A 20551-nucleotide genomic window follows, 5' to 3' on the forward strand; every position below is an offset into this window, starting at 1 on the left:
AAGGAAATCTATATGTTTACTTGAGTTGAAATACAGAATCGTTGATGCATTCTAGAAGGAAAATTAATATTTTCTGCAAACGCATGTTCGGGGCTTTGTTCGTAACATTTCTCTCACCTTACGGTTGATAGACGCATGGTGTATGTGACGATTAAGATAAAAGTTGATTATTCACCTTAAATATCAACTTATATTGGTTGACAAGGCGTTTTGTATCGACTGGCATTTGTTACAAAGAAATCTACTGTTTCATTGAATAAACCATTTCAATTTGTGTCTTCGTAATTAAGCTCTGCTACAAACAGGAAGTCTGGGGATTATTTCTTATAGAAAATAAATCTTGCAAGAACCCATGTGTGAGACTTGTAATCAGTGCTTTTGATACTGCCAAGAAATGAGCAATACTGTTACAAACACCTCAAAAATAACTTTTTGAAAAGTGAAAAGCTTTCTTGTCAAAGCCATATTTTCCATGTGAAAATACGTTAAGAACCAGAACTACGACTACACCGATTTGTATTCCTCACAGACGAATTTTGTAGCATCAGAAACTATCTGATTTGACTAAAGTAATACTAATCACTGTATGGCCAGTTTCATGAAAATGAATAAGAATTGTAAACAGAATCTATTTTGTTAGTAAAATACAAACAAAATCGATCGTGGTCGTTTTCAATAAATTGTATTTATATTTAGACAAAACGTAGCATACATGCAATAGACAACGACATATGATATTGTTTATTGAAATGTTAGATAAACTGTTTTGTTGTATAACGTATTCTTATGCCATCAATATTCATACAATAAAACAACTTAACGCACATTTTTAGTTTAACATTTTGTTTCATTTCGTAGTTAAGAAATTTAAAATGAAACGATACAGTTCATCTATTTCAACGATTTCCAGTCACGTCCACGAACCAGAAAACGGTTTCCATGGTTACCATTCGCCGGGTTCCAGGGACTGTAACCGTAGTGCGGCTTCGGCATTGTCACCAACGATGGTTTGTTTCTGCCCATAAAACCGAAGTCATTGCCGTAAGAATAGAAAGGTATGATGTGTTCCTTGAGCCTAGGGAATCTCCTGTAGCCGTCATTTAACCGGACACCAAATGTACCTCGCTTCAGCAAAGATATGAGCCTTGCGTCCTCCATATCGTCCCAGCTCTCTGGATATTCATAACCCGCCAGTTGATCTGCGTCATCTAAGTCGACAGATTCGCCCCTTTCCGTGCTCTCGTCTGCCCATGATTGTGCGGCTCCTATACAGAAAGAGAGCACAATATTCAGAAATATTTCAAAATGTGTATATATGTCCTTACGATCTGAAAGTTCCATTAACGAGGAACTATGTAACAAGAAGAATAAACACATTAACGAAATATTTAAATAGTTGGCCAAATTGTATTATGGACCTGTCTGCTTTAGTTATTTTCATCGAATAAAAGAAATTAATTTTGTTAACACCTTCTTGAAATGCAAGCAAGTCTTTCAAGACAATATGCTTATTTTCTAATAGTCATATAGACAGGCTTTTGTGGTATGTCTATGAGCTGTTAATTATTTGAAATTGGAAATAAATTTACCATTTATTTAACAAGTTTTACAGTAAAAGTAACATACAAGTTTCGTACCTACTATTAAGTTTGTTTGTAACGAAAACAAATGTTATGTGTGTGTGTGTGTTTGTAAAATTATCGACGATTTCCCATTTTAATGAACCAATATTGCTACCATGATTTTAAACCTGCAATTGAAAAGTGTTATTGACAACCTCTCAATTCAAATGTATTTCTTGTGATTAACATCTTCACTCGAAACTAGTATAATACAAACAATATAATAAAAAAAAACACTTGCACAATTCCAAGGAAATCTTGAGTATCATCTGGTGGAAATGATTATTTTACGTGTTTGTTAAACCTTAGTTAAGATACTTATGTTATTTTTCGTGCGGCAATTCTTATGACCTAATAATCGTGTTTTTATTACCGTGCTAAAAGCAGAATCGGTATCGTTGTATAGACGTTCATTAAAACAACCCTAAAACAAGTGATATAAGTAACACGATTTGTCTTATATTTAAAAAATGGTCCTATTCTCATATACCAAAAACAAATATTTTTTGTAATTCTTATATATACATGATAATGCACTGCTGTTATGTGACGAGCTACGTCTATGTTTTAATTCTTATATATACATGCTAATGCACTGCTGTTATGTGACGAGCTACGTCTATGTTGTAATTCTTATATATACATGCTAATGCACTGCTGTTATGTGACGAGCTACGTCTAAATATTAATGGCGACTCAGAATTTCCAGAATGTAAGTTTTGGAGATTAAATTAATTTTCAGCCCGACGCTTTTATACTTTCCTCTGACCAAACTGCGACAAATTATTAAGTTAACTAAAGGATTCCGTTTAAAACAACTTAGTTAAAAGACTGACGAAACTCTACCCGTTTTGCGCCTGCTTGGAAATACAAGCTCAAGTTAACATGACACAAAAAGACCTAAACATATCAAATGCCTTTTTATTATCATGTGTGTACTCAATATGGTTGCTACTTCCACATTTTCTTAAGGATAATGAAACAATAAATGGACGGAGCCTGATGAATGTGTAAGTCAATGATATAAACTGGACGAAAATATTTATAATTTTAATAGGTTTTAGGTTTTATTTTATCAAACATTAGGTTTTAAGCACATACATACATATAATAAAAAATGTACTCAACAGTGGTCAATACTATACAGGCATATACATTTACTATTTTATGCAATATAAATTTAAAATTAACAATGAAAGAACTCTAAAGACATGCATTTTAAAAATGAACAGATATTTTTAATATATATATATATTTCTTAATTTCTCAATTAAGCTGCTAAAAAATACATGTTGCAAGACTTGTAATTGTGTTTGCGTTGTTATTTTGTAAGAGTTCGATGCATGTTATCATATTTGTGTGATTCAAATAAAATGTAAGTTTATATTGTTTTCTAAGTCTATTCACCAGTGGATATTTGAGTTAAAGATATAACTCATCTTCGAGAACGTTGCAGTGATTACATTTTCTATTTTCATACGGTGTCTTTTCAGACTTGCTTCAACTTCAAGTCTGTGAGCAGATACTCTTAAAAGGGCCTTTTCACATATTTTGGCATGTATTGAAGTGTGTCATTAAATGCTTTATATTGATAAATGTTAACATTGGGTCTAAAAATCTCCAGTAAAAAAACAAGAATACAATTAAAAAATTTAAAAAAAGTGACCCCCAACGGGGTTCGAACCACTGACCCCTGGAGCCATGGAGCAAAAATCTACTGCTCTATCCACTAGATCATCCGCTCTCAAAACAATCTCAAGGTATTTTTTTACTTTATATATACAATCCTCATAGTATCAAAAAACGACAACAACAGAATTCTGCAAATTATTCGAACGTTTCGCGTTGCAACGCTTTATAATTTTCAGGTTTTTAAATCCTCAAAAGATGCATATAATGGATATTTTAGAGCATGGTAAATATTTATAATTACTGTTTCCTCACAAAAATTTGTGAATCTGAAACAATTTTTTACAATTTTGTCGATTTACCAAAACAACATTGAGATAAGGCCTAAATCTAAAGTTTTCGTACATGCAGTAGTTTTTACCCCGTGTCGTTTGTTGTAACTCAGTATCCAATTCTGAACGAATCTATCAGATATGCGTTGTTTTACAATGGATATTAAACAATGAACGTCTCATACTCCCTGGATAAAACATGCCTCGCCGAAACTTAGTGTATAAATTAATATATATTTCACAGATTGAATCCAATTATAATTTTCGGGATAAAGTTCAATATCATGAAATTACATAATATAAATAATTTAATATTTTTAACATCATCAGATATTATGACAATAGGACTATTAGTTAATGTCTTGTAGTAAAGATACCGCTCTGTACATGATCTTAATATTAATGAAATTCACATCAACGCCTTATAATGTTGATTATTTTATCGTATGGTAAAGGTAAAAATCGTGAAACTGTAAAACAATATGTAAAATGTCTTAAATAAATAAATCATTCTGTTCAACCGTACGTACAGAATCTATGCAATATTAACGAGTCTCTTTTCTCACTAAGTAGAGTTCTCTGAAGAATGAAAATGACAAATAACGTCGCCCTATCGATACGAGTTTTATGATAAGTTTCTGCTCGTCACTTAGCAACAATCACCCGAATATGTCCAGAATTACCCGAGTGTGATTATCGCATCATAGCGAGCAGCGACTAATAATTAACGTATTTAATACGATTGCTGTCGTAAAAATACTGTGACACTCTATCTTTTATCCATTTTAATACCAGTTTCATGCAGACAAAAAAAGATCGAAACGAATTGACCCTTTTTTAGCTTAAATATATGTTTATGTATTAAAAAATTATATTGAACAAGTTTGCCGTTTTTTATTGCACAGTTAAGAAAAAAAAGCTGTGTTCTTCGTTAGCGGTTTAACACCAGTGTGAAAGCCGTCGACCGAATGGAATGAAATTCTTAACATAAACAAAATGCTATTATATCAAGTTGTTTGATAAGGGTTTCTTGTTGTTTCAAATGGAATAACAAATTGTAATTAAATAATCGGACGTTAAAAATATTCTTGGTCAAAAAAGGATTCTATACTATAATAAACAGCTTAACAGGTATACTTGACCATATTTTATCAATGTGTAGGAATTCGAATCCCTAATTGTTTTGGGGGAATATTATTTTTTAATAGACCACCGATTAAAAAATTCGTAAGTTGGTAATTTTGGACGGTGTTTGCAAGCGTTACCATCGTAAAAAACTGCACTTTGATCCTAGTAGCGTTTTCTTACAATGCCCTAGCATACTTATAAAATAAATAATAATTATAATAATAATAATAATAATTATAATAATATTTATTATTATTATTATTATTATTATTATTATTATTATTATTATTATTATTATTATTATTATTATTATTATTATTATTATAAATAAATATCAGTAATATAATAAATGTAATAATATAATAAAATTTAAAACAAATAAATAAATACATAAATATATAATCATTTAATCATAAACGAAATTTTAGAAATGTATACATCCTTAAAATGTGCATAAACTTACCTCTTGAAAAATACAGAACTGTGACAAACAATAAATTAAACCAAAAACTCTTGATATAATCCATGATAAGTCAGCGCGACTTCTGCGAGCGCCTTTCAACGACTCAACTGTTTAAACTTTGTTTTTGACTGCTGCCCATTCCCCTGTCTCAGCCGCTTGGTGTTTCATCCAATATTTGTTTTTTGGTTCACAAATGTTCTGCTATGATGACACGCAAGCCGTATACAATTGAATATACTAGCAAAGACATCGGGTTCCAAAATAATTGCAATAATATTGAAAAAGACTTGTGGAAAAAATGTATTTTGCTTAAAAACTACATATATTTTATTTAATAGCTTAATGGATATATAACACTTCATGAAGTGTGAACAAAATTATGTGTTGAATTCCTCCACAGGTTATCTCCTTATTGATTAAAAATACAAATTCGTTCAAGAATCTTTTTAATATGTTGTTGCAAAACCGATATATTAAATATTTATCCGTGTGCATAGAAGTCTATTCATGCAAAATATTAATTTTAACATCAACACTATTATTAAAGTAATGGTGTTCTTTAAACGTTAAATAATACATACAACTGTATAAATATAATATTTACGTTGTTAAGCATCGCTTTGGTGGCTTTTTGATTAATGAACATTTATAAGCATATATTTTTCCAAAATTGTCTTTTTCATTAAAAAATGTATGATGTAATTTTTGTTTGAATGTTTAATGCTGGTAAATGGTTTCAGTTCCGCCGATATAATGCCAATATGCAACTTTACTGCCCGGAAAGTCTAAACAGTATTTCGCATTGCAAACTAATTCTATGAACAGTATTGCGAAATAATGTCCCAAGTCGAAATGTACCGAATGAGTTGACTGGTAAATCTATACGTTATGGCAGCGAACAGGAAAAATAATGCACACGATTCACATAAAACCTTTTTGCAGTGTTCTCCCTTGTATTCCTTGAAAGAAAAAGTATCTTTTTGTGCAGTTGTGGTTTTTAATGTTAACTACATCTGTTTATTTCACGCCAATTCTGTTCAGTACACATTAGTTTTTACCATCTCTATAGTGCAAGGCCATACAGATATTTCAGCTTTCTGACTACCATGATAAAAGATAAATAAAGTGCACCATCGATAGGATCTACTTCGATGAATCAAAACACGCATAAACGCATGAACGTCATGCAGATATTACAGTGACCTTACGGTGTTGCATTTATTATACTTTTGTCAGAAAATTAGATATTTTCGCATATTGAAACGTTGAATTTGAGTGTGAACATACACATTCATAGCACGGCTCAAAACTATACTTCAGAGACTATAGCTTCTGACTTGGATATGTCTGTCTGTTCAACGACCTCGTGCTTAACAGTTTTTTTAATCAGTCATAGGAGGCCACGATTCAGAAATATACTGCGTTTGATTTTCAGCCTTAAGTCGGTATAAATCGCATGGTCCTGATTATATTTTAGTGTGCTATTCGCTTTGATCAAAGCTTCAATAAATTATCTTGCATCGAGAAATATCACTTTAACATAAAATAAATTTTAAAATAATGAAACAATCTAAAAATATGTTCTTTCAATTAATATCAATAAACAGTTTATATCAATCAAACAAACATTAAATAAGTATCCATTCCTGTTTGACAGTATCACGTATCTTCAGCTCATTGCTCTAATGACATCGACATATTATCATCGAGACCTCATCTTAAATCATATCAGCTGAACACCGGATTATTCATCCGTTCGCTAATACGAGTCGATTCAAATTATAATAGGCTACAAAGGGTTAAAGGTCGTGTCTTAACACCGTGTTCAGCATGTCAAAAAAAAGAATTGGATAGACACACTCGTAGCAGCGCTATTTTGATTATTTCCCTGATCATCACTAAAACACATACGGTAACGTCATAATATAGACCACACTTTTAATTGTGATGTGTCGTACAAAAAAGCTAGGCCTACTTCAAAACAACGGATGCAGGATAGACAAGACTAACAGCAGCAGTAACAACAGTATAATCACGGACAATAACGCGATAAAAACCATATTAATGCAAAGAAGTGACATCACGAACATCACACATACAACGGAAAAAAAACACAACTCCATTGCTGCTTTTATGCACATGCTTTTGAAAAAGAAATTAGAACAAATATGACATTGCGATCAGAATGTCATACGAAAATAATAATGTGCAAAACCAATGGTGTTCGCATTTTTCCATTTGCACGTGCAACTAAATGAAAAAATACACGTGATCCATAACTTAATTAAACTTCGTAAACAATATTTTAAACCAATGTGCAAAATTGTAAGTGGATATCTCTTGCTTTGTTTGAAAAACATAAAAGGGCTTCGTAAGGAACGGCTTTGTGTGTTAATGGTCATCAATAGTTTCCGAATCAAAAGATTGTAAAAGTTTTACAATCACCACAACGTCTGAGTGTGTAAATACACCACCACAATCACCACAAATTAAATTGTGTAAATACAACACCACAATAACCACAAAATCAAAGTGTGTAAATACACCACCACAATCACCAGTTTCGGACAGACAGACACACAGGGGTTAATCAAATGTCTATCAAACCAGTATTTTGTTTTAATAACATTACAACGCTTGAAAATAATTATAGACACGACTAAAATAAGAAAAAACAACAATTTCATTGCATTAAAAATCTTACTTCAACTGAAATAGTCCAAATTTATGCCTTTTCCGTGCATTTTTTCGGTACTCTTCATTAAACTTGCGCATAAATTGCAGACCACTGCGCTAGTGTAATAACATAATTTCAAGTATTTGATATATTTTAAAGAAAATTCGTTTACTTTTTCACGATTCCCAGAAATTGTTGCATGGAACAATCTGTGCGCGCACATCGCGAAAATATGAGACATGCCGATATCCACATGTTCAGTGGGTAAACCCTGTCCCGATTTATTGATAATTTTATCAAATCTTTTAATAGTTATATATATGCCGAAATTGTATTGGAACAAATTGCAAACGATGTAATTTTTTTCAGTTCTTGAGCACTTTTTCATGTCAATGTTGCTCAAAAGAAGATCGACCGTTAAAACAGAAACATGTTAAATGGTAAATAAAAGTTATAAAAAAAGTAAAATAAATCTTTCGGTTTCTTTAATTTTGGACAGTGAATCGAATTTTCGAAGTTTTGTTGACCTCATGTCTATTGCAATCGAGTACTCTCGCTTTCCGGATGTTACCTCTCGACTCAAGGTAAACAACGCGCGAAGTGTATGTCATTTGCGGATGTGTATGGAACTATCGGCTTTGTGTGGTCAAACACGCTCTAAATAAACAATTTTGACATGGATTTTACAGGAATGAAATAAATCTTTTTAGGTACATCGTTTATTGCGGCAATGTTTGAATTCATTCAGAAATTATTTTAGTTGTTTCCTTAACCGCTCGACTGAAGGTAATTGGAGGATATTGTTTTTCACAAGTCCCATGTGGCAGCCATTTGTAAACATTTACCTATCGCTAAATGTATCGATGAATTTCATAAGTTGAATGTATCTCCTTCAGCCAATCAAATAGCGCAGTTTATCACTTACAGTCAAGGTCACAACATACCAAAAGATTTCCTGCACAAATTCAATGTAAAAGCAATAACTTTAACAAAAAATAAAGTCAAACTTTTGCGCGTAGACACCCCCATAACCATACCTTTTCTTAAAGAGCATTCCAAGCCGCAATGATTTAAACAATAAAAAACATAGGTCATCCAATATGTAAGAAAGAACTCAATGCGAATCAGCGGTCACTGTTTTATGGCCATCTTTTTACCGGCATCTCTCCAGTTGATGATGGTTTCCCGCCAACTGTCAAAGTCTTATGTAGTCTCCAACCTAAAAGCAAAACAGGGAATTTGTAGTTTACAACAATGTTTTCCCTACCACATGAACACAGAAATATTCAAAAATAAAGTCATGGCAAGTGCCCGTACAGAGAATTGTGTCTTCAAATAAATGAAGATTTTGTTTTTAGAGGGTATAGCATTGAACACCAAAAGTATTTAGTGTATTGTAACCTATAAGAGAAATTTATTTTGACTGAAATGTGTTTTTCTTTCATATTATTATCTTCCCATCCATATTGCACCAATATATTAAGTTTGGCTGGATTAGCTGTCCGTTTGGCCATTCTGTATCATATTTTCACACGCGGGTGTTTTCAGTCCGAAGAAGGCGATATTAGGCCTGTTAAAGCTTAACTGCCCCTTTAAGATTTAAAGCTGTTGTGTTCAATATCTGCAATAAAATACCAAAACAAACCAAATAGACAAGCAAGTGGGGCTAATGTGTGGTGGGGAAAGAATGAATTTGTTAGATATTTTCACTCTAAGCAGTTTTGATAATGTCTTTTTGTGTGTGTTTTTTTTTAATCATCCCCAAAATGCCAATTTCAAAGCAAAAACAATCCAATTTCATCCAAGACAATAAACTAATTAGTCAAAATGAGAGATCAAAGATACTTTGAAGTGTAGAAATCAATAAGCTTCCAATAACTATTTCACACCAATAAAAGTGTAAAATCTTGAAAGCGCATTGTCGATCGGTGCCCATTTATTTACCAGCCGCCAATGAAATTTTCTAGCATATAATGTCATGGGTGCCTTTTAACTGCAGCAGATGGTCAATATGCATTGCCAGCTCTCATTTAGAGGTTCAAGACAATACAAATTTTCATATTTTGGACACAAAATAAGTACTTTAGGCTATTTTTATGGTGGCAATCTGGTCCAAATGGGAGTTTGTAACCAAGCGAAAGAATACAATGCTCATTTGTGGGGGGGGGGGGGGGGGTTAAGCTTGAAGGAAAAGTTAAATTGAACAAAATACACATATTTAGGCAAGCATTATATGCTTAGCAATGATGTTCCATGTAGTAACAGGGGTAGAAAGGCAGTTCAGATCAAGGCAGTGTCCTGAAAGGGGTTTCTAGTACTTATTTTGGGGACACAGCTTCCTGCAGAATTCTCAACACAACAATTATCAATCATTCATGTCACCTTTCTATGCAAAGAAAAACGAATAAGGACATTACTGTCATTAAATCACTGAATGAGAGAAGCATGTACCAAATAAAAAACAAAACAAGTTGCTGAAAGTGCCAAATTTTGTCAAAATAATCCCTCTAAGGTAAATGATGAAGGGGATACTTGCTATAACAATCCTATGTTTAAGTAAGGCGCGACACCCTTTTAAGCCGGAACCATGAATATAAGCTTATTGTGAGAAAACAATACCAAAAACAAGCTAATTGTAGGGTTACAAGTAGCAAATCAACTCAGCTGTACTGCATACATGCTCAGGAACAAGGATAAACCTGTTAAGTGCCAACTTCTGCTGCCAACAAAGCACGAGCTTTACATGTCAGGACCCGGAACTATCAATACAAACTGCGAGGAGAATTACATGACGGCAAGGGTGTGAGTGACCACAAACCTGATTATGACAGTCTTTCACACCTAAAGCATCATACATATGCTTATTTGCATGTGTACATGATAACAAAATGATATTATTACCTGTTTTGCCATCAACAACCCTTATCCAGTGGCCCTTGACTTAGTCGAAGACATTCCTCTACCTGAAAAAGTCAAAATACCCAATAGAAAAAGATAAAAAAAATGAAACAAAAACATGCATTTATGTATTTTAAGTGTACTTTTATGAATAATATGAAGTGATAAAGCTTGCTAAATTCCTGATTGTACTAAATATGAAGGCTGGCTCAGTTAAGCATCTGCTGCACTGTCCATACTGTAAAATGCCTGCCATTCCATGTCGGTGAAATGGGGCTCTGTTTGAATGTTCATGCTTTTCGCAAAAGCTTTGGCTGCGTTACTCGATCACGGAGTCCCTGGCGTTGAATTCTAACTTCATGTAACACATTAACGCGACACGGTCAACCAATATGCGGTTGAATTCAAGTCGGAAAGCAATTTAGCCCTTATTCCACTATATAAGGGTGGGGGGTCAACTTGAAAAACAACTATTCCAGGTCAAATAATCTGAATCCATGCAATTAATGCACTTATTTTCTTCCCTTTTGCTAAGAAATGACCAAAAATCTGCTTTCCCAGTCATATTTTGCACTTGCAGATGATATTTCATTTTTATCATAAGTTAGTTTAGGTCACAACATACCAAAAGATTTCCTGCACAAATTCAATGTAAAAGCAATAACTTTAACAAAAAATAAAGTCAAACTTTTGCGCGTAGACACCCCCATAACCATACCTTTTCTTAAAGAGCATTCCAAGCCGCAATGATTTAAACAATAAAAAACATAGGTCATCCAATATGTAAGAAAGAACTCAATGCGAATCAGCGGTCACTGTTTTATGGCCATCTTTTTACCGGCATCTCTCCAGTTGATGATGGTTTCCCGCCAACTGTCAAAGTCTTATGTAGTCTCCAACCTAAAAGCAAAACAGGGAATTTGTAGTTTACAACAATGTTTTCCCTACCACATGAACACAGAAATATTCAAAAATAAAGTCATGGCAAGTGCCCGTACAGAGAATTGTGTCTTCAAATAAATGAAGATTTTGTTTTTAGAGGGTATAGCATTGAACACCAAAAGTATTTAGTGTATTGTAACCTATAAGAGAAATTTATTTTGACTGAAATGTGTTTTTCTTTCATATTATTATCTTCCCATCCATATTGCACCAATATATTAAGTTTGGCTGGATTAGCTGTCCGTTTGGCCATTCTGTATCATATTTTCACACGCGGGTGTTTTCAGTCCGAAGAAGGCGATATTAGGCCTGTTAAAGCTTAACTGCCCCTTTAAGATTTAAAGCTGTTGTGTTCAATATCTGCAATAAAATACCAAAACAAACCAAATAGACAAGCAAGTGGGGCTAATGTGTGGTGGGGAAAGAATGAATTTGTTAGATATTTTCACTCTAAGCAGTTTTGATAATGTCTTTTTGTGTGTGTTTTTTTTTAATCATCCCCAAAATGCCAATTTCAAAGCAAAAACAATCCAATTTCATCCAAGACAATAAACTAATTAGTCAAAATGAGAGATCAAAGATACTTTGAAGTGTAGAAATCAATAAGCTTCCAATAACTATTTCACACCAATAAAAGTGTAAAATCTTGAAAGCGCATTGTCGATCGGTGCCCATTTATTTACCAGCCGCCAATGAAATTTTCTAGCATATAATGTCATGGGTGTCTTTTAACTGCAGCAGATGGTCAATATGCATTGCCAGCTCTCATTTAGAGGTTCAAGACAATACAAATTTTCATATTTTGGACACAAAATAAGTACTTTAGGCTATTTTTATGGTGGCAATCTGGTCCAAATGGGAGTTTGTAACCAAGCGAAAGAATACAATGCTCATTTGTGGGGGGGGGGGGGGTTAAGCTTGAAGGAAAAGTTAAATTGAACAAAATACACATATTTAGGCAAGCATTATATGCTTAGCAATGATGTTCCATGTAGTAACAGGGGTAGAAAGGCAGTTCAGATCAAGGCAGTGTCCTGAAAGGGGTTTCTAGTACTTATTTTGGGGACACAGCTTCCTGCAGAATTCTCAACACAACAATTATCAATCATTCATGTCACCTTTCTATGCAAAGAAAAACGAATAAGGACATTACTGTCATTAAATCACTGAATGAGAGAAGCATGTACCAAATAAAAAACAAAACAAGTTGCTGAAAGTGCCAAATTTTGTCAAAATAATCCCTCTAAGGTAAATGATGAAGGGGATACTTGCTATAACAATCCTATGTTTAAGTAAGGCGCGACACCCTTTTAAGCCGGAACCATGAATATAAGCTTATTGTGAGAAAACAATACCAAAAACAAGCTAATTGTAGGGTTACAAGTAGCAAATCAACTCAGCTGTACTGCATACATGCTCAGGAACAAGGATAAACCTGTTAAGTGCCAACTTCTGCTGCCAACAAAGCACGAGCTTTACATGTCAGGACCCGGAACTATCAATACAAACTGCGAGGAGAATTACATGACGGCAAGGGTGTGAGTGACCACAAACCTGATTATGACAGTCTTTCACACCTAAAGCATCATACATATGCTTATTTGCATGTGTACATGATAACAAAATGATATTATTACCTGTTTTGCCATCAACAACCCTTATCCAGTGGCCCTTGACTTAGTCGAAGACATTCCTCTACCTGAAAAAGTCAAAATACCCAATAGAAAAAGATAAAAAAAATGAAACAAAAACATGCATTTATGTATTTTAAGTGTACTTTTATGAATAACATGAAGTGATAAAGCTTGCTAAATTCCTGATTGTACTAAATATGAAGGCTGGCTCAGTTAAGCATCTGCTGCACTGTCCATACTGTAAAATGCCTGCCATTCCATGTCGGTGAAATGGGGCTCTGTTTGAATGTTCATGCTTTTCGCAAAAGCTTTGGCTGCGTTACTCGATCACGGAGTCCCTGGCGTTGAATTCTAACTTCATGTAACACATTAACGCGACACGGTCAACCAATATGCGGTTGAATTCAAGTCGGAAAGCAATTTAGCCCTTATTCCACTATATAAGGGTGGGGGGTCAACTTGAAAAACAACTATTCCAGGTCAAATAATCTGAATCCATGCAATTAATGCACTTATTTTCTTCCCTTTTGCTAAGAAATGACCAAAAATCTGCTTTCCCAGTCATATTTTGCACTTGCAGATGATATTTCATTTTTATCATAAGTTAGTTTAGGTCACAACATACCAAAAGATTTCCTGCACAAATTCAATGTAAAAGCAATAACTTTAACAAAAAATAAAGTCAAACTTTTGCGCGTAGACAGCCCCATAACCATACCTTTTCTTAAAGAGCATTCCAAGCCGCAATGATTTAAACAATAAAAAACATAGGTCATCCAATATGTAAGAAAGAACTCAATGCGAATCAGCGGTCACTGTTTTATGGCCATCTTTTTACCGGCATCTCTCCAGTTGATGATGGTTTCCCGCCAACTGTCAAAGTCTTATGTAGTCTCCAACCTAAAAGCAAAACAGGGAATTTGTAGTTTACAACAATGTTTTCCCTACCACATGAACACAGAAATATTCAAAAATAAAGTCATGGCAAGTGCCCGTACAGAGAATTGTGTCTTCAAATAAATGAAGATTTTGTTTTTAGAGGGTATAGCATTGAACACCAAAAGTATTTAGTGTATTGTAACCTATAAGAGAAATTTATTTTGACTGAAATGTGTTTTTCTTTCATATTATTATCTTCCCATCCATATTGCACCAATATATTAAGTTTGGCTGGATTAGCTGTCCGTTTGGCCATTCTGTATCATATTTTCACACGCGGGTGTTTTCAGTCCGAAGAAGGCGATATTAGGCCTGTTAAAGCTTAACTGCCCCTTTAAGATTTAAAGCTGTTGTGTTCAATATCTGCAATAAAATACCAAAACAAACCAAATAGACAGGCAAGTGGGGCTAATGTGTGGTGGGGAAAGAATGAATTTGTTAGATATTTTCACTCTAAGCAGTTTTGATAATGTCTTTTTGTGTGTGTTTTTTTTTAATCATCCCCAAAATGCCAATTTCAAAGCAAAAACAATCCAATTTCATCCAAGACAATAAACTAATTAGTCAAAATGAGAGATCAAAGATACTTTGAAGTGTAGAAATCAATAAGCTTCCAATAACTATTTCACACCAATAAAAGTGTAAAATCTTGAAAGCGCATTGTCGATCGGTGCCCATTTATTTACCAGCCGCCAATGAAATTTTCTAGCATATAATGTCATGGGTGTCTTTTAACTGCAGCAGATGGTCAATATGCATTGCCAGCTCTCATTTAGAGGTTCAAGACAATACAAATTTTCATATTTTGGACACAAAATAAGTACTTTAGGCTATTTTTATGGTGGCAATCTGGTCCAAATGGGAGTTTGTAACCAAGCGAAAGAATACAATGCTCATTTGTGGGGGGGGGGGGGGGGGGGGGGGGGTTAAGCTTGAAGGAAAAGTTAAATTGAACAAAATACACATATTTAGGCAAGCATTATATGCTTAGCAATGATGTTCCATGTAGTAACAGGGGTAGAAAGGCAGTTCAGATCAAGGCAGTGTCCTGAAAGGGGTTTCTAGTACTTATTTTGGGGACACAGCTTCCTGCAGAATTCTCAACACAACAATTATCAATCATTCATGTCACCTTTCTATGCAAAGAAAAACGAATAAGGACATTACTGTCATTAAATCACTGAATGAGAGAAGCATGTACCAAATAAAAAACAAAACAAGTTGCTGAAAGTGCCAAATTTTGTCAAAATAATCCCTCTAAGGTAAATGATGAAGGGGATACTTGCTATAACAATCCTATGTTTAAGTAAGGCGCGACACCCTTTTAAGCCGGAACCATGAATATAAGCTTATTGTGAGAAAACAATACCAAAAACAAGCTAATTGTAGGGTTACAAGTAGCAAATCAACTCAGCTGTACTGCATACATGCTCAGGAACAAGGATAAACCTGTTAAGTGCCAACTTCTGCTGCCAACAAAGCACGAGCTTTACATGTCAGGACCCGGAACTATCAATACAAACTGCGAGGAGAATTACATGACGGCAAGGGTGTGAGTGACCACAAACCTGATTATGACAGTCTTTCACACCTAAAGCATCATACATATGCTTATTTGCATGTGTACATGATAACAAAATGATATTATTACCTGTTTTGCCATCAACAACCCTTATCCAGTGGCCCTTGACTTAGTCGAAGACATTCCTCTACCTGAAAAAGTCAAAATACCCAATAGAAAAAGATAAAAAAAATGAAACAAAAACATGCATTTATGTATTTTAAGTGTACTTTTATGAATAATATGAAGTGATAAAGCTTGCTAAATTCCTGATTGTACTAAATATGAAGGCTGGCTCAGTTAAGCATCTGCTGCACTGTCCATACTGTAAAATGCCTGCCATTCCATGTCGGTGAAATGGGGCTCTGTTTGAATGTTCATGCTTTTCGCAAAAGCTTTGGCTGCGTTACTCGATCACGGAGTCCCTGGCGTTGAATTCTAACTTCATGTAACACATTAACGCGACACGGTCAACCAATATGCGGTTGAATTCAAGTCGGAAAGCAATTTAGCCCTTATTCCACTATATAAGGGTGGGGGGTCAACTTGAAAAACAACTATTCCAGGTCAAATAATCTGAATCCATGCAATTAATGCACTTATTTTCTTCCCTTTTGCTAAGAAATGACCAAAAATCTGCTTTCCCAGTCATATTTTGCACTTGCAGATGATATTTCATTTTTATCATAAGTTAGTTTAGGTCACAACATACCAAAAGATTTCCTGCACAAATTCAATGTAAAAGCAATAACTTTAACAAAAAATAAAGTCAAACTTTTGCGCGTAGACACCCCCATAACCATACCTTTTCTTAAAGAGCATTCCAAGCCGCAATGATTTAAACAATAAAAAACATAGGTCATCCAATATGTAAGAAAGAACTCAATGCGAATCAGCGGTCACTGTTTTATGGCCATCTTTTTACCGGCATCTCTCCAGTTGATGATGGTTTCCCGCCAACTGTCAAAGTCTTATGTAGTCTCCAACCTAAAAGCAAAACAGGGAATTTGTAGTTTACAACAATGTTTTCCCTACCACATGAACACAGAAATATTCAAAAATAAAGTCATGGCAAGTGCCCGTACAGAGAATTGTGTCTTCAAATAAATGAAGATTTTGTTTTTAGAGGGTATAGCATTGAACACCAAAAGTATTTAGTGTATTGTAATCTCAATGAGGCGTGCAGTTTAGCTGGCGAAGGTTAGATCGTCTGTACACATGCCTGGGGGCTAATCATACAAATTGACAGCTGTTAATGGCCTTATTAGGGGCATATGACAGGAAATACACAAGTGGATTGGAACTGTTAGGGGCTCATTTTTTTTTAAGTCATATCTAGCCAGCCAGCTGGGGGGGGGGCTTTAGCCCCCTAGCCCCCCACCTAAATACGCCTCTGACCACAAAATCAAAGTGTGTAAATACACCACCACAATCACTACATCATCAAAGTGTGTAAACACGACCGTTTTTATGTTAAATGTATATCTAGTTCATGTAGCTGGAACGTATATAACATATATAATTCTAGTAAATGCAGGTGTGCAACGTAATGAATGTGTTCAAGGCAGTTTTTGAAGGGAAAGTATAGTAACTACGTGTATACAAAAAACTATTTCACGCTCTTTGTAAAGAGACATAAACACGTGGATTATCAATATGTGAAAAGTTAAGAGAATCAACCTTGTGGTGTATGTGGTTTAATTTGCAAGCGGGGTGGTGGGCATAATGTATGTTTTGTTTTACATGAAGACGTAGATCGATCTAGTCACATGATGGAAAGACCTGTATAATTTAAATGTATAAACTAAGAAAACACTATAAAATATAATTTTAAGAGATTAAACAATTAATAAACTCACATAGGTATATACAAAAAAATAAGTTGAAATAGTTATTTTTGTGAATGCAAGCATGGTCAATATATTCAAAAACAATGAATATTGTCACTTTTTCTTACCAATGTATATCTTTTGTTTTCGGATGGTGTCGACTTCAACGTGAGGCATTGCTTGACTTTATTGTGATTTTACTAAAACCACGACACAGTAGTGTCATTTATTGTAAGATTATTTTTTGCAGTTTATCTGATAATTTATTAAATCCTCTATCTGAACATCTTTCTACTACTGGGAAACGGACCTTATACTATTTAATCACTTTTAAAATGTCTTTACTATAAAAATAGTATACAAGAACAATAATGTGGGTGGTTTTCTATTAATACATTTAATCATTCATCCTATGCAACAAAATCGTTTTTTCATGCTGGGTTACACCAAAATCCATATTTCAACAAATCCAGCCTAATTTGCATAATCACCTGTTTTGTTGCAATGGAAAACGTATATTCAAATAACGTCAAAATGCAATAAAATCAAAGCCACAACAAATACCACTTAAATCTAAGGTTTATGTATATTTTAAGCAATTTTGTTATTTTAATAAAAATTTACTCTCCGTGGTGCGTTTTAAGAGTAACAATATCAACAGCATAATGAAGGATAAAGAAGAACTCATGCCGAAGAACATCCATTATCAAACGCCCTGAAGACGGGCGAGAACACAATAGAGCATTCTAATCCGTTATAAAATTGAAACCTTGTTATAATTTATTCAAAACAGGTGCGGCAATCTTCATTTTAAAGTAATCCGATTGAAAAGCTCCTGGCTTTTTTGTTGAGGTTGGTTTTGTGTGCCTGACGCAACACATCAATGCTTGTCGTATAATATACAATCATAAATGCTAAATAAATGACGTCCATAAGCATTTTTTCATTGTGAAATGTTCGAGGACTTAAATGCATAATGCTCCTCTGAGAAATTTCTTTACCACTGGTTAGAAATAGTTGTTTTTTTGAGCAATTGTTTTTGAACGAATTGTGTCTAAGAAAAACGTCCTTAATATGTACATGTAAAGTATAATTAAATTAAATTATTACATGATGCTCATACACTTTTTATAACTGTGAAATTAGGTGTGTGAGCTTCAATGTAAACATGTTTTCCGCTATAAAAAAAATCGCCACAAATCTTAAACGCCATTGTACATATAAGTGGTATTGTTTTAATGAGCATTTGCTTTTTTCAATACACTGTGTCTTTAAAAAAGTCTTAAATAATTATATAACCGTATTATGACATTTAAATTACTTTTAGCAACGTATGGATAAATAAAAACGAGTTCGGATTTCAAATGAAAGATTGGATTGATTTTTTGCTCTACAAGTAGTTTGTGTGGCAAAGTTTATGTCTACAATTAGATTGCATATTGTAGTGTATGTGTTTTTGATAATATTGTATCCTGAACAATTATAACAAAAAAGAAACCAACACCATTGGACTTATTGTCATCATTTTATAACAAGAACCCAAATACAATCTACATTATCATAGTTTATAGCGCAAAATAAAAGATAAAAATAATCCGTTAAGAAAGTCTATGTAATATTTTTGCTTATGCAAACGACATTGGGTTTTGTTCGTGTTTTGTATTTGTATTTGTGTTGACGTTTGTCCCTTCACACAAGCAAAATGATTCATCAAACCAATATTGGGCGTTAAATGTCGAATTTATTAACGACAATAGCCCGTAAGAAATATTGGGATATAAAAAATGAACCGATTTTTATGACACAGTATTGCCATCGATCCCAAGCCTTTAAAATACAATTAACGCTCAACCGATCTGCCTCTATAACTACCTTAATCCCACGTTACGACTGTCCGCTTCATAAAGGCGGATTAGGACCGATGCGAAAATCCTTAATGGGTGTCGTTCCATGCGCGCCAGCACAGGTAAAATCATGTACCGATGCTGAGTGCATTAGATCGAAACTCGATCAAACACTCCTGACACTTCCCAGATCATTTCGGCATTCATCATGTCATCGTGGACAAAGACTCGACATCCCGTGGCTTCGCTGCGTGTCCTGTCCTTGCATACATTTGTTTGACAAGGCCGCCAATATAATTTAACTACCCGGGTCTGATATAAATACCTTGAATATAACTTGAGAAAAATCCGCTACAATAAATGTCAAATCCTTTTTGCTTTTTATTTCGTTTTGTTATTTTTTTCAGTTTTCGTGTTCTTATCATTTGTTGTCGCCGAAACTTTAAACTCGTGTACAATGCAATAATCAATTTACGCTGTACTACATATTGTGCTTAAATCTAGCAAACAACGCTAAAGTGATACATGCTATCAGTTAATAAAAAAAATATTTGCAAATAACGCGCTTGTTTTAAATACTTTTATAACATCGCTTCATTCATTTCAGCGATTGGAAAAAAAATCATTAAAGTGGTTACTATTAAATTATAGCTGTTCCTACCTTATATAAAGTGTTGCTTCTTTTTCAACCAAAACAACATCAAAACAAAGTGTATCACCGCTCGGGCTAGCATGAGGGAAGTTTTATATCAATACAGAGTACAGCATTTATATTTTAATTACTCTTAACTATGTGAAATCTTCAAAGATAAACCGTTTCAGCACATGCTTCCATCCCAACTAAAGCATCCGTTTTCAGTTTTTTCAAGTACCCAAGTCTCTTCTTCTTCTGCATCCTGTCCATGATTTCTCTATTGATCGATTATCTGTGCTCAGAGCCCCCTCTCTGGCTGAATATCCTGAAGAGCAAATCTGTTTTTAAAAGGTTAATTTATTACCTCCATCAATTGTGTACATAAAGCCGGGACTTGACGTTCATTCGTTGACATGAGC

The 20551-nt window shown here is 34.1% G+C and overlaps 1 protein-coding gene and 1 long non-coding RNA gene across 5 annotated transcripts; both read right to left on the bottom strand.

The window, feature by feature from the left end:
• Window positions 1–706: 706 nt before the first annotated feature.
• LOC127879611 (uncharacterized) lies at window positions 707–5333 on the bottom strand. 2 transcript variants are annotated; one of them, XM_052426569.1, is made up of 2 exons: window positions 5283–5333; window positions 707–1265 (listed from the first exon to the last, which is right to left on the bottom strand). In XM_052426569.1, exons 1-2 carry the CDS (start codon window positions 5311–5313, stop codon window positions 892–894), a joined length of 405 nt encoding a protein of 134 aa, XP_052282529.1. In that variant the 5' UTR covers window positions 5314–5333; the 3' UTR covers window positions 707–891. The 2 variants fall into 2 exon arrangements, with proteins under 2 accessions (XP_052282529.1, XP_052282527.1); XM_052426567.1 differs by having other exon boundaries at window positions 5175–5286.
• Window positions 5334–8775: 3442 nt separating this feature from the next.
• On the bottom strand, window positions 8776–16821 carry LOC127879613 (uncharacterized). Of its 3 annotated transcripts, none has more exons than XR_008049172.1 (7): window positions 16751–16821; window positions 15916–15977; window positions 14164–14225; window positions 13329–13390; window positions 11588–11649; window positions 10753–10814; window positions 8776–9070 (listed from the first exon to the last, which is right to left on the bottom strand). It is a non-coding gene; the product is annotated as an uncharacterized LOC127879613 (long non-coding RNA). The 3 variants fall into 3 exon arrangements; XR_008049174.1 differs by having other exon boundaries at window positions 11468–11649; XR_008049173.1 differs by having other exon boundaries at window positions 16631–16808.
• Between the last annotated feature and the right edge of the window lie 3730 nt (window positions 16822–20551).

Source organism: Dreissena polymorpha, chromosome 4, assembly GCF_020536995.1.
Source record: "Dreissena polymorpha isolate Duluth1 chromosome 4, UMN_Dpol_1.0, whole genome shotgun sequence".
NCBI classification, from domain to species: Eukaryota; Metazoa; Mollusca; class Bivalvia; order Myida; family Dreissenidae; genus Dreissena; species Dreissena polymorpha.